The sequence below is a fragment of the Squalius cephalus genome, assembly GCF_949319135.1.
Source record: "Squalius cephalus genome assembly, chromosome: 6".
Lineage (NCBI taxonomy): Eukaryota > Metazoa > Chordata > Actinopteri > Cypriniformes > Leuciscidae > Squalius > Squalius cephalus.
This window is the reverse complement of record NC_137127.1, coordinates 2,054,404-2,079,970: the sequence shown is the minus strand read 5'-3', so window position 1 is coordinate 2,079,970 and position 25,567 is coordinate 2,054,404. Positions and strand designations below refer to the sequence as shown.

Here is a 25,567-nt window from a genome sequence, read left to right as displayed (position 1 = left end):
CTGGTGTAATGCGTACCTTGAATGCAATGTGAAAGTACTTATCTGCCAAATGCATATAATGTAAATGTCCCTCACACATCTTTAGGAGACTTGAAATATAGTGCAATCAATGTAAGCTTGATGCATGAAAAAGAACAGCATACAAGTGACATGAGGGGGAGAAAATAAAGGCTTTTTAATTTTTTTGGTGAACTGTTCCTTTAAGAGTTTTATTTTTTTATTTTTTTTGTTCTATTTTTGAGCTGGCAGTGATTTTGTTTCTTGTTTTGTAGGTTAAGTAAACCGAGGGCAGATGATGCTGGTGAATACATGTGCGTTTACACCTTTAAATCAGCTCCAAATGCCAATGCTACCATTGAGGTCAAAGGTAAGAAATCCTGTCAAAAACTCATTAACATGCCGTTAACACCATCGAAACGCCGTTGCCATCCAGTAGAGACCTAACCTGGGTTATAATTAGCTATTGTTTGGAGTTGCAATTAGCCTCTCTTCACCTTAAAATAAACTCAGCGGAGAGAACAGCAAGAGTTCTGGTCCTGAATCCTCACTGCCTCTCGAGAGCCGCTGTCAATCATCACCAGGACTTCATAACCAGTCAAACGTGCGGCGACTGAAGATTTCAGACTGTAGGACTCAAAAGAGGAGAGAAAAAATGACTCACGGAAATGTTTTTATGATTCTCACTAATTAGTGTACGTCATTTTATATTACTGTAAAAAAAAAAATACTATGATTTTTTTAAAAACATTTTAAGCATAAATTAGTACCTGAGATGTAAATAAACCATTGTTTATTTGCACTTTACTAAAGAGATTTTATTTATTTATCATATATATATATATATATATATATAATTTTTATTTATAACATTTAAATTTGTCATTTTAATTTAAATAAGCATAAATTAGTATCTGACAATATTCCAGCAATATACAATAAAATAAACAATACAACTATTTTTGCATATTACAAAAAAAGAGATTTATTTATTTTATTTATATTACAATAAAAACTGTAATACTGTGATTTTTTTATATACATTTTTATTTAAATAAGAACAAATTAGTACCTGATATAAAATTATACACATTACTAAAGATATATATGATTTTTATTTATAACATATTTAATTTTTAATTAAAAAGCATAAATTATTACCTTACAAGTACCATTATTATTTTTTGCATATTACAAAAAAGAGATCTATTTTACAGTAATACTGTGATTTCTTTTCAATTACATTTTTTATTTAAATAAGCATAAATTAGTACCTGACAAAATAAATCCTCTTTTTTTTTTTGCCGTATTCCAAAAATGTTATTTATACACTCTAAAAACTGCTGGGTTGTGTTAACCCAATTTTGGGTCAAATATGGTCTCACCCAACGTTGGGTTAAAAATTCAATTTAAAAATGGACAAACCCAGCCGTTGGTTTACATTTTTAATGTAACCAATGCAATTTGTCCATTTTTAAATTGCATTTTTTAACCCAACGTTGGGTGAGACCATATTTGACCCAAAATTGGGTTAACACAACCCAGCAGTTTTTAGAGTGTATATTTTGTTTATGTTCAGTAAAAACTGTAATACTATGACTTTTATTCTTAAAATGTTACTTTATAATTTGAATGTAAATAAGCTTAAATTAATGCATATAAAAAATTAGGCCTTATTATTAATTTATATTACTGTATGTGGTGAAATATAGTCAATCCATGCATGTTCTTGCCAGGCTTTGTGAAATTCCCTCATTCTCTAATATTGTAGACAGTGGATTATATCGATAACCACAGATAATGTTTGCATGCATATGAAGTGTATTATGTCCCCCGAGAGCCGGCACAGTCTGAGCTCGCCTGCGTGTTCCTCACTGTTAAGCCAATTTGTTGTGACACGCCGTCAAGCGCACTGAGCATGCCCAGACCATCATGTCAAAGCTCACTTTAAGCGTTGCCTGGTTACGTAACGCGATGATGTCACTCTCGCTGCGGCCCGCGGCCTGTTAGATGACAGAAACACACGATCCCTCATCCTGACGGATTGTCCCTGTCCTATTTCTGTCTCTATACATTCACAGCCGGATCGAGCTTCTTCACATCAGGCTGCTGTAAACTCGTCAATTAACGCTGTTCAGGATTTTTGATGCTTCATAGTATTTTGGTGAATATTTTATAATGTCTAATCATTTTGCGAGAAAATGACTGAATGAAAACGAGACCAGGTCACATTTCACCACGTTATCAAATGAAGTGAAAAAAAGGAAGTTTGTAATTAAAAATAAGTCATTATGTCTACTAAATAATATTTAGAAATATAGATATTTTTAGCTATTTTAAGAGTATTAAGATTATTTGCATGATCAATTTCTCTCCAGTGTGTTCTCATTTTCTTTAATACTGTAGTTTTTACTGTACTGTATTTTTAATCAACGGTACATCAAATAATGACGTTCAAATACTGTACAATTTAAATAATATATGAATTTTTAAATATATTATTTAATAAGTATAAGATTTTCTGCATTAGGATAATGTGAATTTGAGGCAAAATGTGTTATTGTCATGAAAATAATACAAAAATCATAAAATAGCTCACATTTTAACACAGTATATTTCAGAATTATCATATATTTCATGGAAATATTTAATAATTATTATGTCAAGTCATATAATTATATGTCAGCTGTATATATATATATTCACTACTCGCACACGGAGGTCGTAAAAAAATCTTGTACAAATACTTAACATTATAATTTATACTAATAATCAACATAAAAACATGTGAAATATGATTGACACATGTTCTTGACCGGTTGAGATTCACCTAAACATTGATGAAATGCGCAGAATATCAGATGAAGATGAGCTTGTGTTGAACTGAATGCCGAATGTGTCCCATCATGCATTCTGTTCACCCCCGACCACTCGTGTGTTTGGCACCTCTCTCGCTCTCTCTCTCTCTCACACACACACACACACACACACACACACACACACACACTCACTCACTCATTCCCTCTCGCTCTCTGTCTCTCTCTCTCTCTTACACACACAGACACACTCTATCTCACACACACACGCACACACACACTCACTCTCTCTCGCTCTCTGTCTCTCTCTCTCTCTCTCACACACACACACACTCACTCTCTCTCTCTCTCTCTCTCTCTCTCTTACACACACAGACACACTCTATGTCACACATACACACTCACACACACACACATGCACACTCTCTCTCTCTCTCTCTCTCTCTCTCTCTAATTCAAATTCAAATGTAAGTGAGCTTTATTGGCATGAAAAATTGTACATTGTATTGCCAAAGCATTTATATGAGCATGGAAAATAAAAAATGAACAAAGTAGAACAAATTTTGTATTGCACAAGTGTGGAAAAACGGGAAGAAATAATAAACGTAGCAATTCCAATATAGGGTCTTCACACCATCGGTGCTCGGTGTGTGTGTGTCTTTTTGTGTCAGGAATTGATGTACTTTGCTGGGCTCTTCTCAGCGTTCACTTCATGGTTTTTAAGGGCTTTATAGTAAGAGTTGGGGTCACTCAATTTTAGATGTTTTCAAAGTGTAATGGCTCTTTTCTCAAAGTGGATTAATAGAGGATACCGGCATAATTCTGCCCTGCATGTGTTATTAGGTGTGTTTCTCTGTACTCTAAGGATGCTTTTACCAAACTGGGTTTTACCAATCAGATGTTTGTCCCATTTGTTGAATTCATGATTTAGAAGTTTCGACAATTCATAAGTGTATATTGAAGAGCTGATAGTGGCCAGTCCTTGAGTGAAGACTTCAGTTTGTTTATTGCCAATTCTGATTGCACATGTATTGTTTGAATGCATGTTTTTTTATGATGTTGTATGTTTTGGCCACTATACCTCTGGGCCCTATCTTGCACCCAGCGCTCTTGACTTTGTACAGCGACGCATGTATCATTCCTATTTTGCACCCGACGCACAGCAGACTTTTCCCTCCACAGACGCACGTCGGTAAATTAGGGAATGAACTTGCGCTCCCGGGGGCGGTTCAGGGAAAAGAGGAGGCGTGTTCCGGCGCAAACGTTCCCTGGTGCTATTTTGCAGTTTCAGAAAACAATTCCTCCACTGACCAGGAGAAACCTCGTCTAAAGTCAGTGGCGCGTTCAGATGCTATTTTAAGGGCGCATGCTTGGCCATAATGTAGAGTGTGCACAACGCGCACTTTGATTCTCTACTCTACACAGACGCAGGAACATTTTTAGAAAACCATACATTATTACAAGGAACAATATTAACACACGAGGGAAATCATTGTTGTGTCCATGAAGATGTGAAAAAATAGGCATAAATCTAGCTTACACATTTACCCAAATTATCATACGAAGCTAATCTGGGTGTGTTTCTCCATCCCCAATGTCACTTCTCTGTGTTTTACGGCCCTGACGAGAACGCCGGTCTCCTCGGCTGTGAACCGCTCCTGGCAAATCCGCCGTTATAATAGCAATCCGCCATGGAACAAGCGCGCCTGCTCTTAAAGGGAATGTGAGATGACGCTCTGATTGGTTTATTTCACGTTACGCCCAAACCACACCTATGAGTGATGAAGTGACTTCAGACCAACATATTTTAGATTTGCGTCGGGCGCAAGAGTCATTTATCCTGCCGCTATAATAGCAACAGAGCCCGAGACCCGCCCACAAAGTTACTTGCGTTTCGCGCTTGATACTTGCGTTTCAGATCGTTAAAATAGGGCCCTATATCTGAGAGTTTAGACTGTAGAACTTGGTGGCAAATTGAGTCGAAGGCCTTCTGGAAATCTACACACACACTCTGTCATTGTTTGGATCTAATGTGTCTCCTCTTCTGAAGACTGGCATTGTGAGTCCTCTACTCCAGGTGTCAGGGAAATGACCCAGACGAACAGGTTTAGTGAGGCCGGTCTGAGTGTGTGTTCTGTGTTCTTCAGCGGCTCTTTGAGGATCTGGTCCACTTGCTTTTTGATTTTTAGGGCCTGGATTTTATCAATCAGTTCATTTTCTGTGATTGGGTTTGGTACCAATTGCATGTTCCATATTGATATTTTTTTCATATATTTGGGTTTGTTTTTATTTCACTATAAAGTTGTTCAACGTGATTTTTCCGGTGTCTCCGTTTTGTATGGATGTTTCTTGATTCCAATTGTTCCCAGAATTTGTGAGAATTTACAGATTCTTCAATAGTTTTTAGCTGATTTTGCATGTAATGTGTGTATTTTTATACTGTTTAAGTTCCTCATTGTTTTTTCCTCATTGTTTTACATTCTAAATCAAACCATTTTTCTTTCTCTTGTTTGGTTTTATGTTTTTTCGTAGAGGATTTGAGATTAGATAAAGTTTCTTAAACTTTTGGATGGTCCATTGTTGTCACAAATTTCTCTCTCTCTCTCTCTCTCTTTGGCTCTCTCTCTCTCTTTGGCTCTCTCTCTCTCTCTCTCTTTGGCTCTCTCTCTCTCTCTTTGGCTCTCTCTCTCTCTCTGACTCTCTCTCTCTCTCTCCCTCTCTCTCTTACTCTCTCTCTCTTTGGCTCTATCTCTGACTCTCTCTCTCTCTCTCTGGCTCTCTCTCTCTCTCTCTCTCTCTCTCTCTCTCTCTGACTCTCTTTGGCTCTATCTCTGACTCTCTCTCTCTCTCTCTCTCTCTCTGGCTCTCTCTCTCTCTCTCTCTCTCTCTCTGAGGCAACAGATGGCGTTCTGCATGCTGGGTTGGGTTGGGTTGTGTTGGGATTAAGGCTCTGGATTCACTCCCAGTGTTTCTGATGGCAGGAGTTGACTGTCCACTATCGTAATCTGCCCAGTGAATGCTTTAGGGTTTACACTCTGAAGTCTGTGTAAATAGGAATATAATGTGATGTTTGTGTACAGCGATCAGAGAGTTAAATCACGTCAGGTGCACTGAAACCCAGCCTGCACCTTTACGTGTGTTTATATTTAGATCGCATTATTAGGGAAGGATCCCGGAGCGCCATCTGTCGTGAGCGCGAGTCCATACATTACCCTGCATGAGTTCCTGTCTCGAGCCTACTGTATATTTTCCATCTGTCGCCGATTTCATTCGGTTTGTGTTACACGAGCTCTTTCCTTTCAAGGCAAACGAGATGCTCCACAAATAGCAGCGTATACCAGCTATCAGTATCCCAGTATCCGACCTGTTCCCGATCTCTGCCCGGCATTGATCACACACTTCCGCTGCTCATCAGGAGGTTTTGAAGATAATGTGAATTTGGGGGAAAATGTGTTTGTCATGAAAATAATGTCGCAATACAAAAAAGGGCTTCATTCTCTTTAAGCATAATATATATATATTTTTTATTTTGTCAAATATGCAGGTCGCATTTTACCTTTAATTAAAAAGTCATTATTTCTATTAAATAATAATATTTTTCAATATTAATTATATACATTATTATATATATATTCATCATTATAATAATTTTGCAATATTAATTATATACACTATTATATGAATAATTTTACCTTTAATTAAAAAGTCATTATTTCTATTAAATAATATTATTTTGCAATATTAATTATATAAACTATTATATATGAATTATAATAATAAATCCTATTTTGAAATTAAAAATAATTATTTCTATTAAATAATAATATTTTGCAATATGAATTATATACATTATTATATATTAATTATAATATTACTATTACTATTTTGTAATTAAAAATAAGTCATTATTTCTATTAAACAATTATAATTAGCAAAATATTAATTATATACACTATTACATATATTAATTATAATACAAATTATTTTGTAATTAAAAGTCACTTCTATTAAATAATAAAATGTTGCTATATATATATATATATATATATATATCACTGTTTTAGGACTATTAAAATGGTTTACATTTCCATTTTTCTCTTAAATCTGATTCTTATTAGATTCTCATAACTAACAGTAGTTTTCAGTCAATGTTTAAATTAGCAGTACATAAAATACTATTATGATGTACATGATATACAACTTTAAAAATATATATATATATATATAAGCGGGCCAGGTGATGGAGTGTAATGGAGAAAGTGACGATGTATTGTGTCTGAAAGATGCGCTGTGAGTGAGGATAATGCCGAGCTAAGCTCTCCATCGCTTCTCTGCTCGTGACTCACACACACACACACACACACACACACACAGTATCCTCAGAAGGCACGTGTGCACCATAATTAGAGTTGATGATGTCAGCCAAGCTCCAATCCACGCCTCCTCCATCCACACGTTCAGAGATTCACTTCATCCTGATTAATTGCACGGAAGGAATTACGGCAATTTCGGAGATTAGCGGCGCCTGCGTGTTAAAACCAGCGAGGGGTTACGATCATATCCAGTATTCCTTAATTCGGGGGAATATTGCAGCGCGGGTGTGTGTGTGTGTGTGTGACATTGAGCTGTGTATTATCCAGTGAAGGGAATGATGTGACTCAGCACATCGGAGAGGGGAAGCCTGAATTACTGCGCCCGCGGGGGTGCTTTTAATTAAGTCTGTGCCATCTCGTTTATGTCAGTCATTTGCGGTGTTAGGAAACACAATTATTATGCAAGCCTGGTTACGATTAAAAAAAAAAAAAAAAAAATTTTTCATCCACATCTCAATATAAGTGGCTGTTAGTCTGTTTGCAAAATGAAGTTATGTTCTTGTTATTGTCTTGTTTTCCAGTACAAATATCTAAACATTTTTAAAATAAAATAAAGGTACATTTACTTACTGCAAAATGGCACACAAGTTGAGAAGAAATATGGGGTCTGTAAAGTGTAAACTCGCTTAATGTTAATACATTTCTCAGAAGACAAGACTGTATTTTATGTCTGGAAAAAGAGCAATGATATTGATGACTCATCTTGCTCTCATCAGCATATGCAAATTTCTGTCCAATCAGATGCTGTCTTGATTGAGAATGCCCCGCCCCCTGCTTCTAATTTGCAATAGCAATTCATTGCAGTGATGATACTACCTTGCTATTTAAACATATATTAAATATATTCCTTCCTGACACTCTCTTATAATATATAATATTATAAGTATTAGGAAGTATTATTAAAGTAAATGCGGTCAGTTTTGATGTCATGGTGAATTTAATGTCCACAAACTCCATAAAAATGATCCCTGTAATATGTTAATGGAAGTTGTATGAAAGTCATGGAAAACAAATTGAATCGGCCCTGGTTGTGTGAAGGCAAATAAAGTCACAATTCACAGTTTAAAAGCTTTATTTTAAAGTCAGAGGATTACAGGAATCTGACTATGTAAAAGGATGAAAAATCACATCACATGACCCAAATAATACACAGCATGTCGAGACCAGAAGAAGAGAGTTGTAGAGAGAACGTAAAGTAAAGGGACCAGCTCAATGTGATGTGAACGCAACATTGTAAACTAAACCTGATGGTCTTTTCTCTCTATCAGCTGCTCCTGAAATCTTGGGCCACAAACGAAGCGAGAACAAGAAAGAAGGAGAAAACGCGACACTGCACTGCAAGTCGGTGGGATACCCGCATCCAGTGTGGACGTGGAGGAAGAAAGTGGGCCGAGGGTCTTACATTGTACGTATCCAACACACAGTGTCACATGATCCTTCAGAAATCATTCAAATCAACATTTATGATTTTTATCAATGTCGAAATCAGTTGTGCTGCTTCATATTTTTTGTGGAAAACGTGATACATTTTTATTTCACATGATTCTGTGATCAATAGAAATGTCAAAAGAACAGCGTTAGGTTGAAGTAGACTCTTTTGTAACATTATGGGCCCTATTTTAACGATCTAAAGCGGAAGTATCAAATGCAAAACGCAAGTAACTTTGTGGGCGGGTCTCGGGCGCTGTTGCTATTATACCGGCGGGATAAACGACTCTTGCGCCCGACGCAAATCTAAAATGTGTTGGTCTGAAGTCGCTTCATTACTCATAGGTGTGGTTTGGGCGTAACGTGAAATAAACCAATCAGAGCGTCATCTCACATTCCCTTTAAGAGCAGGCGCGCTTGTTCCATGGCGGATTGCTATTATAACGGCGGATTTGCCAGGAGCGGTTCACAGCCGAGGAGACCGACGTTCTCGTCAGGGCCGTAAAACACAGAGAAGTGACATTGGGGATGGAGAAACACACACAGATTAGCTTCGGTTAAACAGGCGTATGATAATTTGGGTAAATGTGTAAGCTAGATTTATGCCTATTTTTTCACATCTTCATAGACATCTCAATGATTTCCCTCGTGTGGAATATTTTTCCTTGTAATAATGTATGATTTGCAAAAATTTGAACGGCTGCATCTGTGTGTAGATGAGAGAATCAAAGTGTGTGTGTGTTGTGCACACGCTACATTATGGCCAAGCATGCGCCCTTAAAATAGCATCTGAACACGCCACTGACTTTAGACGAGGTTTCTCCTGGTCAGTGGAGGAATTGTTTTCTGAAACTGCAAAATAGCACCAGGGAACATTTGCGCCGGAACACGCCTCCTCTTTTCCCTGAACCGCCCCCGGGAGCGCAAGTTCATTCCCTAATTTACCGACGTGTGTCTGTGGAGGGAAGAGTCCGCTGTGCGTCGGGTGCAAAATAGGAATGAAACATGTCAATTTTGCCATGTCAGTCAATTTCGCTGGGTGCAAGATAGGGCCCCTATAAATGTCACTTTTGATCAATTTAATGCATCCTTGCTGAATAGAAGTGTTCATTTTTGGACGCTAGTGTATCCTGCAATTTAAATTCAATCTTGAAACTTCTTTGACTCTTTCCCTGCCAGCGTTTCTGAAAAAAGTTGCCCAGCCACCACCTGCAGTTTTGACCATTTTCACAAAAATTTCATGAGTCACAGAATTATTTTGTTGCATGAATATCTGAAAATGCAATATATCAAAAGAAAGAAAAGACCCTCTGCTTTTAAACAATATTCTAGCTTCATGCATTATTTTTTTTTTATTAACACTTGAATGTGGGAAAGTTTCATAAAAAAGGGATGGGATTCAGGACGATGATCCAAACACAGATGGAGTCGATGGAGTCCATCAACACACTCAAAGCTTCAGTCCTGTAACTCGTTCTGGCTCAACATTTCATTCTGTAACATTAGGCAGATTTGATTTATATGCGGTTTAATGTTAATGATCGCTTTTTTATATATATATATATGCATCTGGTTACATATGATATCGCTTGTTTCTGCTTCTTCTTCTCCTGTGTTTTGATCAGGAGATTCTCTTCTCTTTCAGTAGATGTGTAATAGTGCCCCCTACCGTATATCATTGAAATCACTGAAAGACAGAAAATTCTGTCTATGGCAGGGAACCGTTTTCTCACAAATTATGTACATTTCTATCAGTGGCGGGGAAAGAATTAAAGAGGATAGTTTACCCAAAAATTGTGTCATTACTTACTCACCCTCATCTCATGATAACATTTAAACTTAAAGGTGCAGTGTGTGATTTTTAGCAGCATCTAGTGGTGAGGTTGCGAACTGCACCCAACAGAAGTTATGGTGGCCGACAGGAAGTGATGTCGTCGTCTGAGACAGCAGAGAGGAGCCAGTTAAACAATGAGGTTTCTTTACAAAGATAAATTAAGAAATTAGGTTTACTTAATTATTCAGTAAAGCGATGTTATTGCGAATATTAATGTTACTTGTTCATCATTGTGTCAGTGTTTTATCCGCTGACTTTAGCTCGCTTCTTCGCACGAAGAACATAGTGACGAAGCGCGTTTGTCCATTCAGGGCCAACGTAGAAACATGTCGATGTAAGCGGACCCGTGGTGTGTGTAGAGAGAAATGGCTCATAAAACATAACGGTTCATTAAGTAAGCTCTTTATACACCACTGCAAACATAGTTATGTATATGATATTCCCTCCTAAATATTACACACTGCACCTTTATATTCATAGATGAAGTCATAATCTTAAATATATATATATATATATGTGAGGACCCAACAGCCTCTCTGAATCTCTTCATTTAGGACATTGACAACAGCACAGGCCGATTCTTCATCACCAACAGAAATAACTTCACAGAACTGAGTATCATCGGCCTGGACATCGCCACAGACCCGGGCGAGTACGTGTGCAACGCCTCGAACATCATCAGCTCCAGAGAGTCCATGACGATCCTGCGCGTCCGGAGCCATCTCGCGCCGCTGTGGCCGTTCCTGGGCGTCCTGGCCGAGATCATCATCCTCGTGGTCATCATCGTGGTTTACGAGAAGCGCAAGAGGCCGGACGAGGTTCCTGACGGTAAGAGGCGCTCGGATTTAAGCATTTCTGCTGTAGTTTTGCGGTATGATATTTCCTCTTGATCATGAAAGGCAATATATTATCATTCTGAAGTGCTTAAAGTGGCTGTTGTTTGATCCGAAAATGAAGTGAATGAATCTAGAAATGTTGTACTTGGCTGCACAGTTAATACTTGCTGATTTTCCTTGATTTCAGTGACATAAAACACTTATTTCGAGTAGGGCTGTCACTTTACATTCGAAAATTGATTGCAAAATCGATCGGACCAGCCAACGCAAGTTTCGAAAACGAAAATAGGGAATCGATTTTAACTGTCTTTTCTCGGAGCGCGTCCAGCTCGTCACGATACGCTCGTCACACAGCAACTGCAGGCTCTGACCATAGACTTTAAAGGGGACATATCATGCTAAATCCACTTTTTTAGCCCTTAAATGCATTTTGTTGTATATTTGGAGTGTTTAGAAGTACAGAAAAGTTTAAATTATTCTCTTCAGGTGCTTCGTTGATATCTTTATATTCTGTTTTGGCCTTATTTTTCAACCTGTTCCGATTTTTCTGTTCTCTATGACGTTTTGTGAACTATTACGTCATAGTATTTGCAGCGGAACTGCCAAATAAGGACATTGACTTCCAGCCCAACACTTCGAGCAATCCGCCATTATTATTTCTCGCTGCAATTTTGTAGTCCAAGCACAAAGATGCAGAAGTTACGAGAGGGTAAGTTAAAATGTTCAGTTGTTGGATGTAGTAACCCACACGCTTCATTACACCGTCTAATGTAGATGAACTGCTGCGCTTGTGACAGGGCGCATGTTTAACTGAAAGAACGAGCAGAGAGAGAGAGACCCGGTCGCGCGCGCGCTCACTCTTTCTCTTCGGAGCCAGGCGAAAGTGTAAACAAGACTTCACCTTCTCCAAACTAGACGCTGTCTTGCTCTCTCTCCCTCGCACATATTAATCAAAATAAATCGACACGGTGGTAAAAGGTCGGAAGACCAAAGTTTCATGTGTAAATACAGTAACACACCATTGCGATACATCCATATGAAGACGTTGTTCTGCAGGTTCGTCTTCATTTTCATCTCGCTCCGGCTCCGACTCTGGCTCGAACATGTAAGGCTGGCTGGACAAGTCTTCCGTTGTTGACATTTTGTTAATAACGTGTGAATAAAAAGTTTCTGTGCCGCTAGATAATCGTATCTCTGCTATCAGACTACAAAAATGGCCGAACGGGGTGGAGTTGAACCGAGTGTCACCTCTGCATCCTGGAGAGGGGGCGGGGTATGAAGTGTCTCATTTGTATTTAAAGAGACCGCACCAAAACGAGTTGCTCTCAGACGCACATCAGAAAAGGGGTAGAAAAGGGGCCTGTGGAGCTATAATAATGAGGAATTCAGACCCAAGCATTGCAGTTCCGCTTTATATAGACTACAAATGTATGATTTATATGTAAAAAGGAACTATTTAAAAGCATGATATGTCTCCTTTAATAAAAATATGGACGACGCCCCTTCGCTCTCTTCCATTGATGAGAACTGAAGCCGCCAGTGTCCCGATATGGCGCTGACATATTGGAACTTGAGTCTCGGGACCAGACCTGCGCAGTCGTGAGCAGGAAGTAAAGCCGCAAAATCAAGGCCCCGCCCTCACTCTCAGTGTGAAATAATTAATTATAGAAATTTAGATATTAAATTTAAAGCTCCAATCTCCTCAGTCCTCCGAAGATCCCGAAAAAAAGTCTGTTGGTGCTTCAGTGACTACTTCGCTCAGAGAACCTGTCAATCACAGCTGTCAATCATGACGTCACACCACCGTTTTTATAGCATCACATAACTAACTAAAAACAAACTTGCTTTAAAAACAAACACTTGAATTTAAATCAGCGTGATTAAAAACTACAGTAAATGACAGAAACTAGGGCTGTCAAATGATTAATCGCGATTAATCGCATCCAAAATAAAAGTTTGTGTTTACATAATATATGTGTGTGTATGGAGTATAATTATTTTCTATATATAAATACACACACATGCATATATATTTAAGAAAAATGTGTTCTTTATATATAAAATATTTATATATAATATAAATTATATATAATATAAATATATATACACAGTATATACATGCAAATATTTCTTAAATATATACATGCATGTGTGTGTATTTATATATAGAAAATAATTATACACCGTACACACACATATATTATGTAAAAACAAACTTTTATTTTGGATGCGATTAATCGCGATTAATCGTTTGACAGCCCTAACAGAAACCACCTTCGGAAAAAAGATATTTGAGGTGTAATTAAATTGTTTAGTTGGTCTCAAGTCCCGTTGAATAACACGGGGAGGCGGGGCTTATGACCTATACCTGGACCAGTCACCGGGGGGGCGATCGAGACGCTTTGGCTTCACTTTTCAGGGATTGTGTGGCACATTTGGCTCTGACACACACACATAACAGCAAATTATACTTCTGCATAATCTCTTTTTACTACAAAACTTAATTCTGCCGGTATGCAGACAGTCCCATGCATACAGAGACAGATTCGGGCTACAATCGCCTACACAGGCGAAATTTGTTTGACATTTCTAATGGTAAACACAGCCATGTTGAAGACTGAGGTAATGTTTCTCATTGATGTTATGGCAGTCCACTCTGCTTATTGTTTTTCGAGAATGTTGCACGCCTGTTTGTCATTGTGCACGAAACTTCACGCCAATAAATCATCAGGAATATTTGCTGACTTGTGCGCGTCTCAAGCGCCCTCTTTACGTTCGTCCTAATGCCTGTTAGTTGTCCGTGGATTTGCCCATATTTGGCGTTTAAAATGGAAACGTCTTTAGACATGGAAAATCGATTTTACAATCGATTCAATGAACACTTATGTCTAAAATCGAACAGGATTTTTATACAAAAGTGACAGCCCTAATTTTGTGTGAGGCAGCTGTTGTTTGATCCGAAAATTAATTATTCTGGAAATGTGACCCTGGACCACAGAACCAGTCACGAGTCGCACGGGTATATTTGTGGCAATAGCCAACAATACATTGTTTGGGTCAAAATAATCAATTTCTCTTTTATGCCAGAAATCATTCGGATATTAAGTCAAGATTATGTTCCGTTAAGATATTTTGTACATTTCCTACCGTAAATATATAAAACATGTATTTTTGTGAGTGAATCCAGCACAATCGTGAACATAAATGTAGAAATTTAAAGGAGATTTTCTCAATGTTTCGATTTTTTTGCACTAATCCATACATCAATGGAAAGCTTATTTATTCAGCTGTCAGATGATGTATAAATCTCAATTTAAAAAAATTGACCCTTTTGACTGGTTTTGTGGTCCAGGGTCACAAATGTTGTACTTGGCTGCACAGTTATGACTGCTTTATACTTGCTGATTTTCCTTGATTTTAGTGACATAAAACACTTATTTTGTGTGAGGCAGCTGCATGCCATGTTCATAATGAAGCTACACATCTAAAATAGACTGCTTTTAAAGGCAGTAAAAATAGAGCGCTGCAGTGATGACGTATTTTCACAAGTTTTTCCTTTCATTTCATACATTTTTCCATTGCCGTTTGAATTATGGCAGAAAATAAGGCTCTGTGATCAACAAAAGATGATGATTCCTACACGTTTTGTTCCTCGGGATAATGAACACGACTTTTCTGAAGCCTCAGAAGTAAAAAGCTAAAATAAACACACTACACCACGGTCACTTGACTTCAAGGTTCACCACTAAACTTTATAAACTCTTTCAATCTTAATTTAAAATGTACAAGGTGGCGAGTTTGAGTTTGAATAGTTGGATTTAAAGTTGTAGAATAAAATATCTTGAGCTTGTGTTCAACACAAAGCTTATTTCAGGTCTCCTGTGGTGAAAATCCAGCTTTTAATGTTGTTTGTGTGTCTATGTGGTGTTTTTAATATGCTTTAAGACAAAGCATGTGTATATTCATAAGTCGACAGCATTGCTGAGTATTTCCTCCTTAAAACTGCAGTGAACCAAAGACAGTCTCAAAAACACGCTTTGAAATCGCTGGTGTTTCTGACGTCACAAACTACCTTGTAACCAATCAGATCAACGTGTGATCGTCAACCAGTGGATCTCTGAGCTGAGTGAGTGAGTGGAGGCGGGGCTCATTTGCATTTTCAAGGAAAAAACTTTTAAATATGTCTTTTTGGTGATCAAAACTGAGTTTTAAGGGATAAAATGACTGACTACAGGGGGACTTTAAGTATTTATGTCTTCAGATACATCCACATTTTCTATTTTCAACATGCAACACTTTCAGCACTTTAACCAATCAGAGACGGCTCTGTTGAGCACATGAATGCAATAGCCAATCAAAGATACTTAATTGATCCTGTGCATAAAGATAAGAGGGTTTTAAACGGTCTGTTTCACAGGCGAGTGTTTTAATATATTTTCCTTTCATTTGTGATTGGCACATGAGCAACATCAGGAATTTAACAGTTCTGGTTCTGATTCAGATTTCATTATTGATTATTTCAGTGCTTTTGAGAAGTACTTTAGACATTGGAAATTTAAGCTGCAGAAACAAGTCCTAAAACTCAATGGTTCAATGTATTTTTTATCTGATTTTCAGTTAAAATCCCCCTATAGTCAATAATTTTATCTCTTAAAACTCATCTTTGATCACAATAATTACATATTTAAATGTTTTTTCCTTGAAAAAAAATTCTTCATGCCTTAAAATATCTTGAATGTAACTCGACACCCTTGCCTCATTTAGTATACGTGGTTCTATGAATATGCAAATGAGCCCCGCCTCCACTCACTCACTCAGCTCAGAGATCCACTGGTTGACGATCACACGTTGATCTGATTGGTTACAAGGTAGTTTGTGACGTCAGAAACACCAGCGATTTCAAAGCGTGTTTTTGAGACTGTCTTTGGTTCACTGCAGTTTTAAGGAGGAAATACTCAGCAATGCTGTCGACTTATGAATTTACACATGGTTTGTCTTAAAGCATATTTAAAACACCACATAGACACATAAACAACATTAAAAGCTGGATTTTCACCACAGGGGGACTTTAAAACTTTCACAACGACTGAATTGCACTGCAATCTTATATGATTATTTGTGCAACTCTGCCATGTTCCACACAAACATATTCAGTGAACCTTTAGAATAATCCATGCAGGCTGTTTCGAAACACTGAATCTGCCATCAATAATATATTCTGAACAGGCTGTTAGTGGGTCATTTACGGCCCGGGCTCTTAGCGTAGATGCACAAGTGAATATTCATGAGCGTTGAGTCAGAGAGACCCACTGGGAAACACTGACCTCTATGCTTGACCACGTTTTAATCTGAGACCCGATCCTCCACTAGAAAGACAAATCACAACACTGGAGCTGCCTCACATTTGTACACTCTTAAAGTTAATGAATAATTGACTCTGTCAACAGCTGCACATGACACTCTCTCTCAATGAGAGAAACAGAAATGTTAATATTGTACAGTTACACAAGATATTTGGATGCAAGAACATTTCAAGGTTGCGTTTCTTCTTTTTTTAACTTCATTCTGTCTAGGGCTGTGCATTATTTAGATTTTCTGCTCCATATATATATATATATATATATATATATATATATATATATATATATATATATATATATTGCACACAGGGAGTTTCACCAGATGAGTGAAAGAATGAATCATTCTAGAATGATTTAGGGTGGTTTGTGAGTTCATCTCCATAGAAAATAAAAAAAAATAAAAAAAGACCTGAAATTGTAATGTCTGAAGACCTGAAGCGCAAAATCCTTTTATGCCAGAACGATTTGGGAAAAACTTGAAAAATGTGGCCGTTCATATTTGGGTTATTTTTTTTATTTTTTTTTTTTACATTTCTTTTATTTTAATCTCTTTATTTTTTTAAAGAGATTATGTTATGTTTAGTTTTGGGGATAAGGTTAAGGGATCATATATGTAATATCAATATATGCTTAATGTATTTATAAAATAGTGCTGTCAATCAATTAAAAAATTAACTAGATTAATCTCATTTATTCTGTGATTAATTGTGATTAAAACACATATACGTTTTTAATATATTTTATAATGTAATAATTTCATGGTTAATCTCCAATAGAGAAACAACTTAAAGACAGTATAATATTACATTTAATACTAATGCAATTAATGTCCAATAAAGGCACTATTATAAACATCATACAATGCCATTAATGTCCAATAAAGGCACTATTATAAACATCATATAAAGCCATTAATGTCCAACAAAAGCACTATTATAAATATATAATACTAATGCAATTAATGTCCAATAAAGGCACTATTATAAATATATGATTCTAATGCAATTAATGTCCAATAAAGGCACTATTATAAATATATAATACTAATAAAGGATGGTTTAAAGCACTTAATTATTGAGATTTTGACCTAATCTAAAGTGACAACTATTTACAGTTAAATTGTAAACAAAGCATAAAAAAACATGATCTAACTCTTCACTCTTCTCTTCACGAGCTAATTAAACAATAATAAAGATGAAAAAAATGAAGAACTCACGATTTGTATATAGCCTATTAATAAATGAACAATATAGAGACTACAATATATAAACTATGAATTAACTATATTAGTTTGCAAATGTATTTATAACTGTATACTTATAGTGTTATCAATACATTAAATAAAATGAGAAGTATATTGCAATAATGCTATTTTTCTGTAAATCGAGAAATAAAATTAATTTGATTTCACTGTAAAATTACATCTTTAATTTCTTCATTTTCAAACGGCATACCATCAAGCTTTTATTTTGACGGGTTGCCGGCCATTAAAGAAATGCATTGCTGGTTGTATTATTATTATTAACACGCGTGAATAAACATGCAACATAATGAACGAATTATGTCTGCTTGATTTGACAATAGACATATTGCAATATTGATTTTATTTGCAATATATATATATAAATAAATCGCGCAGCCCTGATTCAGTCATGAAAAATAAAAGCTTGATGGTATACCGTTTGAAAATGATGAAAATAAGACGTAATTTTACAGTAAAATAGCATTATTGCAATACACTTATTTTATGTAATATATTGGTAAGACTTTATAAGTATACAGTAATAAGGAGCAGGAGACGGGCTCCGTTCTGGACATGTTTTGGCCGTGAGTGTGCCGGTCTCTAAAGGGATGCAGTCAGGCACACGGCAGCTTCATGCTAATCTGACCTTTGCAGAACCACAGAAGGGTCTCTCAGAGCCGGGGGGGTCCGACGCTACCCTTTAAAATCTGCTGCGAGATGCACCTCGTTCTAGTGACTGACAACACATGACATAATCTCTCAGCGAAACTATTGTACTCAAGCTAGAACTCCAGATACGTCTGTATTATTTTGTGTCACTGCAGTGTTTATCAGATCCAGCATCCACCCAGTGAATGTTTGTTTACATGTTTAGCAGTGAATTGCACGGGATGCAATGGGATTTTTATGATGTAATTTAAATAATGTATATTGTTTTATGTATATATGATATGTTATTTAAAATACAAAACAAGTGTTTACTATATATATATATATATTTTTAGGGCCCTATCTTACAAAACAATGGCGCAATGCAGCACCAAGCGCGACGCAAGTGTTTTTTTTGCTAGTTTCAGCCCGACGCATTTTTTATTGTCACGTCCTGCGGCACGTTGTTTAAATAGCAAATGCATGTGCACCCATTTGTGCCCATTTGGGCTGCTGGTCTGAAAACGAGGTGTGTTCTGGCGCATTATTGGGCCGTTGCTATTTTGAGGAACAGAAATAGACTGAGCATGTAAATAGGGAATCTGCCATGGCACGAGCGCAACTGGCATTTAAAGGGAATGGGAGATGAGACTCTGATTGGTTTAACACACGTAAATCCCAAAACACACCCATTATTCATTAAGAGAATAGAGACAACCCTTTTAGTCCATGCGCCGGGAGCGCCGACCATTTGTCCCGTCCTTAAACTAGCAAAAGTGGAATCGGACGTCCCAAGCAAGGTTATAATCGTTAACGAAAACTAACGAAAAAACGAAAACTAGGTGGGAAAAAACATTGTCGTTAACTGAAATAAAAATAAAAACGAGGCATTACAAAAAAACGATAACTAACTAAAACTGTAATGTGTGTTTGGCAAAACTAACTAAAATAAAATAAAATTATAGAGTAAATGTCCTTAGTTTTCGTCTTTGTCAAGGTCTTTCATTTTTTAACGCTATTTAAAACACGCAGCGTATTCGTTCAGCTGCATTTCCTTTCCCTGCTCTCCCTCCGTCTCTGTCACTCATGCGTCTCTCACATGCGCGCGCGCATACACACACACACACACACACACACACACACACACAGCCCCTCCCCTCCGTGCACACCGCGTCTCCATGAGAACGAGAGTTCGTTCGACGTTGAAAGCAAGTTCGCTAAAGGTTAGTATCTCTATCTCGTGAACACCTTACAATCACACATTAAAAAGTGGTATCAAAATATTTTAAATTCTGAATATAATTTTGTCAGTGTGTTAATGTCGACCCGAGAAGCGATTGCGCCTTTTTTAGAAAGTTAACTAGTACAATGCACTTTTTGGTTGTGGTTGTCGATGTCAAAACACTATATAAGCTAAATAATGTTATGTCATTTTTTTACTTTTACACTTAATGTTTGCTGCTTCAATCCAGATGAGTAGGCTATTGACTGTAGGGAAAGTGGGGTGAGTTGTGCCAGTTTTTACTCAAAGTGACTTTAAAGTGAGGCCATGGCAGTAATGCCTTCAACTTAACGATGTACATATATTTCAGGATGTGGTGCATCCCTGAGAACAATAACTTTGGATCTGAAATAAATTGTTTCAGAAATATAGCTTTTGGGAAAAAAGTGGTCTCATGGCACAACTTGCCCCGATGCGGGGGAAGTTGTGCCTTTAGTTTAGGGGAATACATTGGGGTAAATTGTGCCAGTGATTTCTGAAGTAAAAGAACATTTTAATGTTATGAACTGTAATGCTATATGAAAGCAAGACAAATTTAATACAAAATTACTCATTTAAGGTTTATTTAGATATTGTCACCCTGGAATACCATAGCATGCGTTTTTCCTACTATGGTCAATTGCATAGGGATTTTGTACTGAACATAACTCTGGATCACAGTGTCATAGAGACAAGGGGGCGGGCTCATTTTACTCAGACGACCAATAAGTCTCTCAGGATCATTGTGAAGCTATCAAGCTACGCCCTAGCAACCATTTAGAGCACCATAGCAACACAATATATGATATTTGTGACTCATTTCAGGCAAAAAGGCTTTGGCAATAGATGCCTGTTGACATAGCGCTGTCTGTCAATTATGTAACATATAAGAATAAAGTGACTAGGCTAATTTCTAAACATACTATTGTGACATAGGCCACTTAAAAACTGAATAAAACTTCTCTTTAATAACATAGTGCAAGCTCAAAACTGAAATCAGTGTTAGCTAAATTAAACAAATAGCAGGCAGGCCTAAGTCAAACAATGATGAGGCATGCCCATCTCCTCACTTCTCAAGATTATCCCCTGTGAGTATGTAGGTCTAGGTGGTCTGGATCTGGCACAACTTAACCCAGGCCCTTTGGCACAAATCACCCCAGACCCACAAGTTTGAAAAACTAGCATGATCCAGCAGTTAAGAGCTAACATTATGCTAACTGTATAGACTCATTGTGTAGCCTACTAAAGCACTAAAACATGTGTGAAATGTTTTCAAACTTGTCTATAATTGTTCAGACACTACAATCAAAAAACCTTAATCATAGAAATTTTACTTTGAAAGGGAAAAAACAGTTTTTTGCACTAAAATGTGCTTAACTCTCATGCCATGTGTCTCTCTTCTTTGGAGGATGAGTAAAAGTGATTGCTTTTCAAAATTATGTGGTCACATGACCAATTTCTTCTATGGTTTTCCAGAAACAAGGGTGTAACTACTTCCCCCCTGGCACAAATCACCCCACTCTCCCCATAGGGTAAATTTAGTATAATGTGTGAAAATTGTACAGCTGTGGTATTTGTATAGGGTGTGAATTCTGTATAGAAGATGTGTAGATTTTTGGTACAGCGTGTGGATTTTGTAAGAGGTAAAGGAATTTCAATGGGGTGTGAATTTTTTTCTATAATGGTATTTTTTTATTATTACACAATAGTTTTTCTGACTTTTTTGAATCTTGCCCCTGACAAATAACCCAAATTACAAAAAAAGACTAAAACTAACACTAAAACTAATAAAAACTAAACTGAAACTAAGCATTTTCTAAAAATAAAAACTAAACTAAACTAGCAAACCCACTTTAAAAACTAATTAAAACTAAACTGAATTTGAAAACAAAAAGTCAAAACGAAATAAAAATAAAAACTAATGAAAAATGCAAAACTATAATAACCCTGGTCCCAAGTGAACTTGCGCCGTGCATTTTAGACCATACGCTTAGATCGTTAAAATAGGGCCCATAATCTAATTAATTACATGATGTGCCAATTAATTATTCACACATTAAATTCGGCTGAGAAATTACCCCTAAAAGATAATTTTAAGTCATTATTGTGATAAAATAGACATTGAAAAAGGATCTTTAGAAATAAATATTTTTTTAATTTAATATAATCTCTCAGTGAAACTACTGTACTCGAGCTAGAACTCAAGATACGTCTGTATTATTTTGAGTCATTGCAGTTTTCATCAGATCCAACATCCGCCCAGTAAATGTTTGTAAGCAGTGAATTGCAGGAGATGCACTGGGATTTTCCGATGTACAAACTCTGCTACAATAGCAATGGAAAAGAAATAACGTATTAGAAGTCAATATTCACTCTATATAAACATTCCTGGTCTTATGAGCGATTAATCCATGCATGATTTCATGATTTTTCATCAAAATATGTGTAAACCAATAGTCAAACAGCTATTTAGTCATTGTTTCGGCTGGTGTTGCAGTATGTGTATACAAATATTAGCTATTTGCTGTGAATGTTGTTGGCATGTAAACACACTATTTGTCAGTTTTCTGAATGCTAATCCAGTGCTGGTGCTGTTCGTAGGCCAACAAACAGGACTGTTTCAGGGGGGTTTGCGTATTCATACTCAAATATACTCCCATTTAATATCTCTGATGCTCAATCAAACTGAATGAAAGTGTTTAATTCAAGTAAATAATGGATGAAACTTTGTTTTTTCCTTCTCCATGTGGCCTCATATTCTTTATTGTTGGTAAGTTTGAGAATGTGCATGTCTTTAGGCATTTCTGCTTCTCTTTGTTTCCTCCTCATTCAGGCTGTGATGTCACAACGCGTGCTTAATTAATTATCAATTGAAATTACAAATTTGTTTGTATCATCAACAGTGTTCAATTCATTGTGATTGGATTCTCTACTGTTAAGTTTATGGTTCGTAATGGGCTTTCATTGCAACATTTTTAGTCCTTTAGTAATTTTATTAATCTGATTGTGCAGCTCAGTTTGTCTTAGCCTCTGGAATATAGCAATATAGTCACAAAACTCATCAAAACACGTCCGGGTCATATTTCACCGTCATATTAAAAGAAAAAAAAAATAGGCCAATTAAGATTTTTTTTGGTGACATTTTTATTTTAAGGTGCAAATTAAATGTTACTACATGTAATTACTGTAGTAATAACAGTAAATTATGTATAATTACAAGCAACTAACCCTAACTGTATAGTAAGTACATGTAGTTCATACTTATTTGAGCAAGTACAATGTAACTACGTCACCTTTTTTGCATTATGACATTATTTTAACCTCCTTATTGTATTACTGTAAAAACTATTACAGCAATACAGTGTTTTATTTTCATCTTAAAGTCTCCCTGTGATGCAAATCAAGTCTGTTCGATGTTTTTAATATGCTTTAAGACAAACCATACGCAAATTCACCAGTCAACGTTTATGTATAGATGATATATTGTTATTTAAATTACAAATATATATATATATTGCATTGCATTGCAGGAATTAGAATCGTGAAGTATCCAATTGTTATGAAAATAATGTCACAATGCAAATCAATTTTTTGATGCGCTTTTTATGTTCATGAGATTCACCCTGGCATATTTACTGTAAGTCATCACATGACCTGGTTACTTATAATATGAATAAACTAATCATCATAATAACATGTGGATCGAAATAGAGAGTTTTTAACCCTATTATCTTGCATGTGTTTGTTTTGCTCTGGATGGTTCGCTGAACAGACTCTTATTTTACAGCAAAACGCATGCAGAGCACTGAGTAAGGAGAGGAGGTGTGCGTGCATGAACAGCGTGTTCTGTTGTGATGTTTGGGGAGGATTTGTCCCCAGGAGAGAGAGAGTAATGGGAGGGTGCGCTAGATTAAGGTAGATTATATCTGCCCACAGTCTTATCAACAGAATCCGAGATGAGGACATAATGCTATGACGCACATTACAGCTGAAATCCTCGTGCCAGGATTTCATATTTTCAACATCGACGTCCTCTACACCTTTAGAGGATCTGTGTGTAGATATACTGACACGAGAGGCATGTTCACACTGATGGCGATTTTATCCCGAGTAGTAATTAAACATTATAAGCGAGCTGCACAACGGTGGCTATAGTTATAAAAAAATATCTGACCACAAATGTGATGTATTACTGGTAAATAAATAAATAAATAAATAAGATCCTGCTACTAAAAATGTGCATACTGTAATAGAAAGGAAGCGCACTATAAAATATAATGTATATTTGAAGTCTTTCTACTTCAAAATGAAGCTTTTGATTCAATTTTACTTGCTGTTTCTTTGTAATTATTTGTAAAATGTACTAGTTTCTAAGGGAAAATGGTTTCTACTCCATGTACAGTATATAAGCAGCTGAAAATAAGGCTTTATATCATGAGCAAGATGAATGTTAATTGACATTTCCAATTAAAGGTGTTGTAAGCAATTTTGCTTTTAACCAGATGTTCTGCTTTTCTAAAACGCGTTGGCCGAACTGATGGCAGTAACCCTGAACGTATGCTAAATGATTGACAGTTGGAGAATGTTTCTGATTGGCTAAAAAAAACTTGGCCGAGTCATTTCACTCGGCGGCCATCTTTGAAACGCCTCTTGGGCAACTATTTTAGTCGTGCAAGCACAGCTCTTTCTGAATGGGGAAACATCAAACATCAAACTCTCCAGAGTCCTAAGCGCGCGTCTCAGAACTATCCGGAGCTTCTACACTGTAAAAAATAAAAGTTCATGATTTGTTATCACAACTTTTTATCTTTTGTCAAATCAACTTAGATAATTAATGTGGTTCAGATAACATAATATTTTGAGTTTCTATTAATTGAACCAATTTCCTTCATTGCATTAGCTCAAATTTTTTATTTCAATGAACTAAAAATTGTAAGGCAACCAGGTAACTTACTTTTTTAAGTTAAACCAACGATCATTTTTTACAGTGTACATGCAGCTGCAATGACTTTACCAGCTGCTGATTGGCTCTTTAATTTAGAAGGCGGGACTTATTCTGCCATATAGAGTGTATGCGCATGACGTTACACACACTGAGTGGCAAGAAGTTTTCAGCGTGAACACCGCAAAAAACACTCAAAACACATCTAAAACGGGAAAGAGCTTTGAGATTGACTGTACAACTAGATTTGACAAGAAATCTGAGGTATATTTTTACAGATTGACGAAGGCTACAGAACAGAGAAGCAAATGGATTCACAGAAACAACTGGATCCCGGCAGAGAAAGCTGGATTTGCAGTTTTCATTTTGTGTCAATATGCTGAATTATGGGGTAAAATCATACATTATATACTGTATTGTTATATATTGTATTGACAACTCATCAATTAAATATTTACCATCGTATATTCTGCATAATTGGACGTTTTTAAATAAACACTGGCAAAAACTAGCTGAATATCATGATATATTTAACATTGATATGAGTGGTCACATGGATTTACACCTATATTGTGTTTATATAAAGCGTTCACAGGCTAATTTGCTTTATGTGTTTCCCCGGCGTCAAAATCAGGCTCATATAAATGTGAGGAAACACGATTCCTGCTGCATGTTAATATCCATGATCACTGGATCTTTGGTAAGTTGTAAGGAACAATATATCGAGTCCATCCTTTAGTTTAAACTCATAATAGTTCGTTTTACTGGCGTTTTCCCATATTAAATCCAGTCACGCAGCAGCTCTTCTGCCACTCAGTCCCGTTTTCCT

The 25,567-nt window shown here is 36.5% G+C and overlaps 1 protein-coding gene across 2 annotated transcripts in view; it reads left to right on the top strand.

Annotated features, from left to right (window-relative positions):
* Positions 1 to 25,567, top strand: part of nptnb (neuroplastin b) — a 55,031-nt gene that overhangs the window by 24,634 nt on the left and 4,830 nt on the right. Inside the window, exons 4-7 of one of the 2 annotated variants that reach the window (XM_079873869.1) lie at positions 273 to 367; positions 8,455 to 8,591; positions 11,003 to 11,276; positions 22,572 to 22,888. In XM_079873869.1, the coding sequence (XP_079729995.1) occupies positions 273 to 367; positions 8,455 to 8,591; positions 11,003 to 11,276; positions 22,572 to 22,576 (511 nt within the window). In that variant the 3' untranslated portion in view covers positions 22,577 to 22,888. Of the gene's footprint in view, positions 1 to 272; positions 368 to 8,454; positions 8,592 to 11,002; positions 11,277 to 22,571; positions 22,889 to 25,567 lie in introns of those variants that run through there. The other variant, XM_079873868.1, reaches the window with a different exon arrangement.